This window comes from Hypomesus transpacificus, chromosome 15 (genome assembly GCF_021917145.1).
Source record: "Hypomesus transpacificus isolate Combined female chromosome 15, fHypTra1, whole genome shotgun sequence".
Classification (NCBI taxonomy): Eukaryota; Metazoa; Chordata; class Actinopteri; order Osmeriformes; family Osmeridae; genus Hypomesus; species Hypomesus transpacificus.
In genome coordinates, this window is record NC_061074.1 from 1,834,961 (window position 1) to 1,844,449 (window position 9,489).

At 47.0% G+C, this 9,489-nt stretch overlaps 3 protein-coding genes across 3 annotated transcripts; 1 reads left to right on the plus strand and 2 right to left on the minus strand.

Annotated features, from left to right (window-relative positions):
- Positions 1-1,106: 1,106 nt before the first annotated feature.
- Positions 1,107-3,557, minus strand: trappc6bl (trafficking protein particle complex subunit 6B, like). The gene is made up of 7 exons (XM_047036237.1): positions 3,457-3,557; positions 3,117-3,199; positions 2,949-3,019; positions 2,567-2,684; positions 2,373-2,456; positions 1,933-2,026; positions 1,107-1,566 (listed from the first exon to the last, which is right to left on the minus strand). Exons 2-7 carry the CDS (start codon positions 3,195-3,197, stop codon positions 1,535-1,537), a joined length of 480 nt encoding a protein of 159 aa, XP_046892193.1. The 5' UTR covers positions 3,198-3,199; positions 3,457-3,557; the 3' UTR covers positions 1,107-1,534.
- Positions 3,558-3,611: 54 nt separating this feature from the next.
- On the minus strand, positions 3,612-6,806 carry si:ch211-116o3.5 (uncharacterized protein LOC325902 homolog). Its single transcript, XM_047036234.1, has 4 exons — positions 6,474-6,806; positions 5,324-5,966; positions 4,899-5,231; positions 3,612-4,662 (listed from the first exon to the last, which is right to left on the minus strand). The coding sequence occupies exons 2-4, from the start codon at positions 5,748-5,750 to the stop codon at positions 4,037-4,039; spliced, it is 1,386 nt and encodes a 461-aa protein (XP_046892190.1). The 5' UTR covers positions 5,751-5,966; positions 6,474-6,806; the 3' UTR covers positions 3,612-4,036.
- A 63-nt stretch (positions 6,807-6,869) lies between these two features.
- On the plus strand, positions 6,870-7,986 carry bloc1s3 (biogenesis of lysosomal organelles complex-1, subunit 3). The gene is made up of 2 exons (XM_047036236.1): positions 6,870-6,954; positions 7,057-7,986. The coding sequence occupies exon 2, from the start codon at positions 7,070-7,072 to the stop codon at positions 7,661-7,663; it is 594 nt and encodes a 197-aa protein (XP_046892192.1). The 5' UTR covers positions 6,870-6,954; positions 7,057-7,069; the 3' UTR covers positions 7,664-7,986.
- The last annotated feature ends 1,503 nt before the right edge of the window (positions 7,987-9,489 follow it).

Genomic DNA, 9,489 nt, shown 5'->3' on the forward strand with positions numbered 1-9,489 from the left:
CACACACACACACACACCCTCTACAGACTGTCAGACACACACACACACACACACACACCCTCTACAGACTGTCAGACACACACACACACACCCTCTACAGACTGTCAGACACACACACACACCCTCTACAGACTGTCAGACACACACACACACACACACACCCTCTACAGACTGTCAGACACACACACACACACCCTCTACAGACTGTCAGACACACACACACACTCCCTCTACAGACTGTCAGACACACACACACACTCCCTCTACACACACACTCCCTCTACACACTGTTAGCCACACACACACACACACACACCCTCTACAGACATACACTCCCTCTACACACACACTCCCTCTACACACTGTTAGCCACACACACACACACACACACACACACCCTCTACAGACTGTCAGACACACACACACACTCCCTCTACACACACACTCCCTCTACACACTGTTAGCCACACACACACACACACACACACACACACCCTCTACAGACTGTCAGACACACACACACTCCCTCTGCACACATCTGTGAGTAGCGAGGTCTAGAGAACACGAGGGAACGTGTGATAGAAGCAAGCAGAGGCTCAAACTGACAGGTTTACAGACACGGTCATGAATCTGTGCTCGACTCCATCAGCATACCAAAATAAACTCCAGATACTCTATCAGTCATGTCCCTCGACTCTCACACTGTGATGTATAGAACCATCTAGAAGTGACATCTGGTTCAATTTTAAACCGTTCCCGAGGGAGAACTAGATTTTCACGGTCGCTGGTCATCCAAATTCAAGTGGAGGATTGTGGTTTATCCATCAATATCATCCAGACTTTCCAGACCTTGAGTTAACCGCTGCTAAACATCTGTACTATATGGTGAATCTGGTCTATGATGTCGGTCTATTGCTTTTGATGCGTACTGACGCAGATTGATTGCTGTGTCCATGTAAAATATATTATTGCATGAATATATTACTGTTTCCTACCACTCACTCTCAAGGCAGACTGCAGAGTAAATCTAGCAGAGGCTGACCTCTAGTGGTAAGAAAGGGAATTACATCTACAGGGGTGAACAACGAAAACAAAGACACACATTATTAAAAGTAAACATTTTAAGAAGGGAAATTGTAAACTCATAACTTAATGGATGGAGAGAGACAATGAAAAGCCTTTTAACACAAATAATAATTACAAATTGGAAATAAAGACAGGAGATGGCAGTGATTTGTGGATGAAAAACTATAAAGACTATCTACTGGGTGCTTTAGGAATTCTATTAAAGAAAAGTTAACCGTTAATATCTCTTTATAATCGATCGTTGACAAATTCAGGACAATAAATAAACATCTGTGTACAAAAATAACATGTAGTAAACCCTTCTGGATGTGTGTGTGTGTGTTTATCTTTTTAAGTGTGCGTAACCCTCAACAGGTTAACATTCACATTATGAAGTTGTTCTTCTTTGTCAGGTTTTGGTAGAAGGCCTGACCAGGTCCAGAATAGGTTAGCCCGGGTCCAGACAGGGTCAGATTTTCTGGATTACCACCTGGAATTTACCTATGAGGGACAAAGTATGGAGTGGTGTTTAAAATAAGAGGATGGATTCAGGAAGGTACAGACAGGCCTGTCAAACATTGCACAGACAGACATGCAGACAGACAGACATGCAGACAGACAGACATACATACAGACAGACATGCAGACAGACAGACAGACATACATACAGACAGACATGCAGACAGACAGGCAGTAAAACAGGGACAGGAAAACGTGGGTACCGCCAAACAGATACAGACACAACCAGACAGATAGACACACAACCAGACAGACAGACAGACAGACAGACAGACAGACAGACAGACAGACAGACAGACAGACAGACAGACAGACAGAGCTCTGCATTCCCAGCAGTGTTGGACTTACATGAGGGCATGAGAGAGACCTCTGCAGTGACCACACTGTCCATGCCCAGGTTAGACAGTGCTCCTCTCACCAGACCACACGAGTACGCCAGGTACTTGGAAACACACACACACAGGTCGGTGAATCACATAACACACAACAATACCACAATAAACGACAAGTCAACCTACAGATCACCTCATTCCCCTCCAGCCATGTAACTGTAGCAACCAAGATGTGACCAACATCTGATCACACAGCCCAATATGTTTGAGTTGTTTATGTTGGTTTGTGTGTATTCACAGGGGACCTTCATAACTAATGTTTGGGCACCTGTTATAGAGAACCTAAAGAGAACATGTGTAGGAGAACATGTGTAGGAGAACCTGTGTTGGAGAACCTGTGTTGGAGAACCTGTATTGGAGAACCTGTGTTGGAGAGCCTGTAGAATGCAGTGCTACCTTAGGAGCATCCTCAAGATACTGTTTTCCACTGGAGAACTGAGTCAGCAGAGCAAACTTGTTGTCCTGGAGAACATATGTTCCCTGGAGGGGAAACAACAACAGTCATATAGAACAGAAAGAACAGGATATGCATCATGGGAATTGTAATGTTTCTGAGATTGTGGGTGCTACTTCCTGTGTGCCAAGCCCACCTGGTGGTTGGTCCTGAGGTTGTCCACCTGCTTTCTGAATACATTAATCCAGAAGTCTTTACAGATGAACTTCATCACGTCCAGGTCATCCTTGAAGCTAGGGGAATCTTTGGTGAACCTGATGTGAGTAAAACAAACTGTGTTTAAGATCCACTGGCTGTGTCTGCAGATCCAAACTTTTAAATACACATGAACACTTTCCTTGACCTAAATCAACTACAAACAGTTAGCTTACAATTTGATGGCTCTGTTGGTCCGAGTTTCAACGGAAGATTCTGATTAGTTAGTTTACAAGTTATGTATAATTATGGGTTTAACATAACCTTAAAACTTGTAGTCTATGGTCAGGCTAGTACGGTATAATGTTTAACATGATGCCCACCTCTCTATCAGGCCCTGTCCGACTCTAAATCCCATTCCTTCAAGGGTAGAGACACAAGTCGCCCGGTCGTGCTATGGAGAGAAAGAAAAACGGTCAGATCAGCATGCGCATGTGTAATGATGAGACGATATTGTGATTCGGTATCAAACTGCCAAGCTTGCTAGCTACCTTGTTCATGGAAGCGTGGTCTTTGTAAACAAGGGACACCATCTCCATATGGAGAAACTCAAACAGGGCGTCATCCGCCATATCTGCAAATATAAAATAAGTTTCTAACCGTTATCAACGTAATCGTTTCTCTGACAAACCTTATGATACGGGTCGAACAACATGGAAAAAGTCAGTAAAGGCTATCAAGCTAACGAAGTACAGTAGTTAGTTAGCTGACGTCAGTTCATATGCATGCATCCAGGTTAGCTACGGCTTATCGCAATGTTTCTTTCTGAACGAAATAATTTCAGAAATGTGAAGACACAAATGCTTTGAAAAATTATATGTGAGTAGTTACCTGTCTGTAAAGATTTATATTTGGGACACAAATCGTCAATGTAAACTAGGCGCTTCCGGACTACGGAAGCCTCTAGGACCGTCGTCTGAGCGCTGTCCAATGTCGTAGTCGTATTTCACTGACATGCAAACATGATGACACTTCAGTTCGAAAAACACGTTTTCATCATTTTTAATTCCAAAATGCAAATAAATATTTTCACGTCAGACCATATATAAGGTTATTCTGTAGTACAATCACAATCAAGCCAGTGGCTCATTCTAAAGCCTACATATTTCAAGTGCTTTATTAGTCCATGACATAACAGCGTTACACTCACTGACCAGCGCCACACAACCTGTCCATCAGCAAACCAGCAAATAGCCAACAAAACAAAGGTCTATTGACTAATGACAATATTACAACAGCTGGAAGGGGTGTTGAGGTCTCCCCAGCTCCTACACAGTCCTGGGATGGGTCTCTAGTGTCAGTTCAGTCCTCCCACCACCAGAGGGCAGGAGGGCTCTGTTGTATCTGTAACCGGTTCCTTAAACACCAGACAGACAGCTGGTCTATCGAGGCTCTGGGAAGGCGAAGTCTGTCAGGAGGGAGGCTGGGAGGGTGAGGTCTTGCAGGGGGGAGGTGGGGCAGGGGTTTCTGAGGGAGGCTTGGAAGGGGATGTGGGTGGTGAAGAAGGCTGGGAGGGGGAAGGAACCAGGGAGGGGGGCTGTGACGGAGAGGTCTTGCATGAGCAAGGCTGCTGTCTCTGGGTCTGGACCTGCTCCACCCCTCTCAGGATCTGGACCAAGGCGCTGTGGACCTGCAGCACCATGGTGGATGGGTCTGTCTGTAACACGGGCTCAGCCTGCCCCAAAAGGTCCGTCTGTCTATTTGGGGGGTCATTCTGCAGGAACGAGGTGGTTATGGCCTGCCGGGATGGAAAGGCCTGTTTGCTGGAGGAGTCATTCCTGTCAGGGTCTGGTTTGATAGGGCTGCTGGGTGACTGGTGGGTGGGGTGGCTGGGTGACTGGTGGGTGTAGCTGTCAGGGTAGCGTTTGGAGGCCCGTGTCGTGTTGTTAGACAGCTGCTCCAGAAGGTGTGTCTGGCGGTCCAGTAGACCCAGCAGGCTGCAGTGGAAGGCCCGCTGCTCTGCTCGCTGTAGCGCCACCTGCTGGTTCAACATGCTCAGCTGCTGCAGCACCAGGCTTGGGCTGTCCTCACAAGTGCCTGAGAAGAAATGAGTTGGTGAACGGCCATAGCTCAGTGGTAGAGCATTTGACAGGAGATCAAGAGGTTGCTGGTTTAAATCCCTACCAAGTACGTCGCTTTGGATGAAAGCGTCTGCTAAACAAATACATTAATATTTTACGTTGCACGTTCAATTGATTAGGGATTTCAAAATCGATATAGCCCCATTGAAAATGGTGCTTTTAAAAACAGCATCTGTCATCAAACCCACTTACCAGCAGGCATGCCTGGGCTGAAGCTAGCATGCTCACTGCCCAGCTCCCCTCCATCCAAGCAGGGGGGAGTCTGTGGCTCTGTCTTCACTGGATACAGATACTCCCCGGACTCCCCAAGGGTCATCACCTCGTCAGAGCCATGCTCTGCCCAGCGAGGGATTCCGAGGCTGGGGCTCTGCTGGCCAGGGCCCCCCCAGGCCTCTTCTGGAGGGTGTAGCCCCCAGGCTGGTGCCCCGGGGCTGGCCTGGTGCTCATCAGGACTGGCCCTGGGGTTGTCGCTGTCGCCCTCTAGTGGAGGAGCCATGGAGCTCTGCCAGGAAGGCATGTAGTCACCTAGGAAAGGAGGAGAGGAGAGTGGTGAGGAGGGGAGGGGACTGAGGGAAAAGAGGAGAAGAGAGAAGGGAACAAAGTGAGATCTAACCTACCTGTTCCATCATCAGTAGGGTCCTCCAGGTCTGAGGGGGTCCTCTCCACCCCAGTGTGCCCCTCTGTTGAGCCTGTTTCTAGGTCAGGGCCTGAAGTGCGAGGCTTCCGGGCAAGCATGCGGTCCAACAGCCGGAAGTAGCGAAAGGACTCTATGGCGGCCAGCCTCGCCGCTGGTGATCGATATCCCGCCATCTTGATCTTGCGGTACTTGTGCTTGAGGCTCTTCCAGCGGTTGCGTATCTGGTTGACGGTGAACATGATGTCCCGCCTGGCCAGGTTGCTACGGAGACGCCGGAAGTGAGAGTAGTTGCGCTGGCGTTTCTTGTCCAGCTCGTGAACAAGGTCCAGCTGTTGGATCAGGTTCAGCATGGCGAACGTGTCTGACTCCGTCCACCATTTGTTGGGCTTCTTCTCTCTCAGCTCCATGGTTGTCAGCCGTATTTACTCCTGGTGTCTCCACCCCTGGTGTCTCCACCCCTGGTCTCTCCACCCCTGGTCTCTCCAACCCTGGTCTCTCCAACCCTGGTCTCTCCAACCCTGGTCTCTCCAACCCTGGTCTCTCTGCGCCTGGTCTTTCCACACTTGGCCTCCTGTTTTCTTCCCTGGGGGACTGGGCCCACATGGGCTCCTATAGCTCCAAGGCTTCGGGTTTAAGAGTTAAAAAATGTACATTTAAAATGTGAGGGGGCTAAAAAGTTATGATTTATATAAAATATATTTTTTTTTCCGCATGTTATGGAATTAGTAGAATAGGTATTGTAATGCATTTTAAAACTAAACGTGTTATTTTAAAATGATGCTAGAAAATTTGGTCTACTTATGCTTTTTAATCTTTCTATAAGATAAAATATGTGCAATAACATCCTGAAAGAAAAGCGAGAATGACAGCTAGCGACAAGCGGATAACTCATTATCATAATGTTCGGATAATTTGACGGAACGCTCTCCTAAGAATACAACTAAGTGTCAGCAAGCTCTTTCAAGTAAAAAACTAATAACAAATCAGTGAATCTCCCAAGTCAATTCCAGTAACATGATACACGAAATAGCTGCCTGCACAAAACACATTGCCTTGAAACGTTTAGTTTGCAAACATTCTAATCACAGGTTTGCCTTTCTACAGTAAACAGAAATCCTCACAATACACACCAGTGGATAAAAATGTGTGCTGTACCACACAGAAGCGGACCAAGCTGGCAGCCAGAATGACCGGTGACGCTAGCTAGGAAAGGTCCAGTGGTCGATGCACGGTGACTGCGGTAGCCATCACGGGTGCCTGATGTCGAGACGAGGTAGCAAACGTACGCCTTTCGGTGGTGTATGGCAGTCTGCGACCATGTCTAACAGCATACGGTAGAGCTTGCTTAATCATTTTCAACACTGTAACAACAAGCGTGCATACTGTCTGCAACAGATACAACCCCATCCCCTCAACATTCAGTTGGATGTTTTAGTGTTCTACGCAGCACACGGGGCTGCGTCAAAGAAGCACCCCAGCGTGCGTGTTCCTGTCATGTGATTGGGGCTTGTTGACATTCCCAATGTCACATGTTTTCCGATTCCACATTCGATTGGTCTTTTCTTTATATTCGGCGTTACTTCCTGCTCGTGACTCTTGTTAAATGTGAAGGCATGTCAGTTTCTGATCAAATGTCCGTATCCTCTGTGTAATCATTTTCAATTCATTTTAGAAATTACAATATTTATAATTGTGTTCTCTCGTTGTGTGTAGTGTTCTAAGTAAAATGGCGAGCAACAAATACCAGATAGTGGTGCAAGGAGAGGCTTCAGAGACAGACTCGGACGACGAGGTGTACATCACCTCCCTCTCCGCTCCCTCCGCGGCCGCAGCCGGGGTTAAGGTTCCCGGCGAGGCCTCAGAGACCGACAGCGAAGAAGAGGTTGAGAAAGCACGGAAATTCGTTATCGCCTCCAGTTCGGAGAACGCACGGACACTACATAAGGAGCTGCCTCCGCTCATTGTGATCAGAGACAACCCAGACATTCCATTGGTATTGGAGGACCGCCCGGTTTCTAGGCCCGAGCCTACCGAACAGTTCAATACCCTTCTGCAACAGAAACTACTGGAGAGTAACGGGCGGCTGTGCACCGACGTGACCCAGACCCTCCGACAGGTGTACGGTAATGCCACGAAAGAGATCCGCGTGGCCACCGGTCACCTGAACAACTCGCAGAGCGGCATCATCAACGCTTCTCACAGCATCCGGCTAATCCTCGAGGACCTCAAATCCGTCTCAGAGAAAATTGACATAATCACCAGCTGTCACTTATTGCCAGATATTACTATACCCAGCACCGAGAGTCTGCCTGGTCAGTGAGGTGAGGTATAGGATTTTCTACCCAATGACAATGATGGGACTGTAATACTGCGTTCACAGTTCAACAAGTGAAGACAGGATGGGAGGAGATTGATGTCGCTTCACCTTCAGAATTAATGCATACCTGTAGCTAACAGCCCCTTCTAGTGGCCTAATGAAGTAATGCATGTGATATGATGCCTGTAGCATAGGCCTGAGGATTAGTGAAGGTACAGAATGGACAGAATTGTCATGATTGAAATGGTTTGCCACGTGTTAACAACATTGAGCTTATAAATATAGTCTAAATAGCATTTAATAAAATAATATTCTATTAAGATTGATTTGAGCAGTTTGTGAATATTTCCAGATTGTCGCAATTACCAGAGACGTGAAGGGGAATGACAACAAAGAAATCTGATTAATTTCTCTCTACAAGATACACAAATGATTTGACAGTAAATATCATGCTTTCAATATGAAATATAAAGATATACATATAAAGGGTTTTTGTATAATTCAGACAAGAATGTAAGTTTGTTCTGCTGGACTTTCAGGAAAGATGTGTAAAGATGAGTGTTCCTCAGGGGTCATCCAAAGGTCATACTGGATGTCACCTTAGCTCCTGTACACCAGAGAAGCTCTTCCCAGCCAGCCTCCCCATCTGAAGCAGAATCACAACAACACATGCTGTATCATGGTCAGTTCAGTACTGTTTGTGTGTCAAGGTTGCCTAAAACCACAGTTTTCCCGGATGCGCCCCAAACTGTCAGAAAGCACGGGAGGTGAAATGCTCAATGCACATACAGCTACTGGCATGGAGGCCCGAGTGAAGACGGTTTTTGACATGTCAAGACATCAGTTATAAATTATGTCATTAGACAAGGCTCTAACAGCAGCTTCCAGCTGGTAAACAGAAGGGTTCATGGGGAAGGTTGGGGCGTGTGGGTGGTTTCTCCAGCTATACGGCAGGTCAGAGGACACCCACGCAGCGCTGTCTCTGGGAACTTATAGTCTGAAGAATGGAGCTGTAAAAACATACTTCTCTCCTGAGGCCCACTCATCCTCACGTCTGCTGACATTCTCTTTGAGTTATTAGCAGAAGACAGCGCTGCCAGCCGATTGGTTGATGGGTCACCAGGGTCGGCTTAATGCCAAATGAAATGGAACACTTCACTGTCATTATTTTGCAAACAACTAATGGACTCCATATTACTTTCTAAATGTCACATTTACATACAGAACATGATGATATGACCCATACATATGGCGATGACTCGCACATGGATCATTAAAACTAACTTATGGTTACCCTGCGATTACGTCAAGGGCCGCATTCATGTGTAGACATAAGCCCTGCAACCATGAGACCGCGGTGAATGTGATTGCTATGGTTATGGTGGTCGTCATCCTCGGTGGAAAGACTTCTGTTCTGTGAAGGTTAATCACAGTTTAGACAAATAAAGCACTCAGGAGAAGCTGTCTTGAGTGAACTGGCTCATTGGCGTGCACATACACTCGGGGATGTATCCGTTTCCTCGGCAACAGGTCGGCGTTCGGCCGTGTCTTCCCCGCCTCTTGTCTGGAGGCTTGAGAGTCCATGTTGACCCAACGTACGGTACGGCCCGAGCCCCTCTTATCACACCAATGTCCACTGGAAGTCCAGCATCCACTCTCAGAACCCTGCAGGACCTCTGTCCTGTTTTGGAACCTTCCGGCAGCTCTGCCCCGGTCAGTCTGTAGTTCCATGGCATTCTGCAGTATAGCCATCAAATACAAATCATTCCTTGATTAACCACTGAAACACCATAAGCACTATGCTGATCCTTGATTTTCTGCTGTACTTT

Excerpts from the sequence above, each read along its gene's own strand:
- trappc6bl (XM_047036237.1), bottom strand. The coding sequence starts at position 3,197 with ATGGCGGATGACGCCCTGTTTGAGTTTCTCCATATGGAGATGGTGTCC. Across the intron at positions 3,020-3,116 it reads ACCACGCTTCCATGAACAAG|CACGACCGGGCGACTTGTGT; the intron begins GTAGCTAGCAAG and ends TTCTCTCCATAG. Across the intron at positions 2,457-2,566 it reads ACCTCAGGACCAACCACCAG|GGAACATATGTTCTCCAGGA; the intron begins GTGGGCTTGGCA and ends TTTCCCCTCCAG.
- si:ch211-116o3.5 (XM_047036234.1), bottom strand. The coding sequence starts at position 5,750 with ATGGAGCTGAGAGAGAAGAAGCCCAACAAATGGTGGACGGAGTCAGAC. Across the intron at positions 5,232-5,323 it reads CCCTACTGATGATGGAACAG|GTGACTACATGCCTTCCTGG; the intron begins GTAGGTTAGATC and ends CTCCTTTCCTAG. Across the intron at positions 4,663-4,898 it reads CAGCCCAGGCATGCCTGCTG|GCACTTGTGAGGACAGCCCA; the intron begins GTAAGTGGGTTT and ends ATTTCTTCTCAG.
- bloc1s3 (XM_047036236.1), top strand. The coding sequence starts at position 7,070 with ATGGCGAGCAACAAATACCAGATAGTGGTGCAAGGAGAGGCTTCAGAG.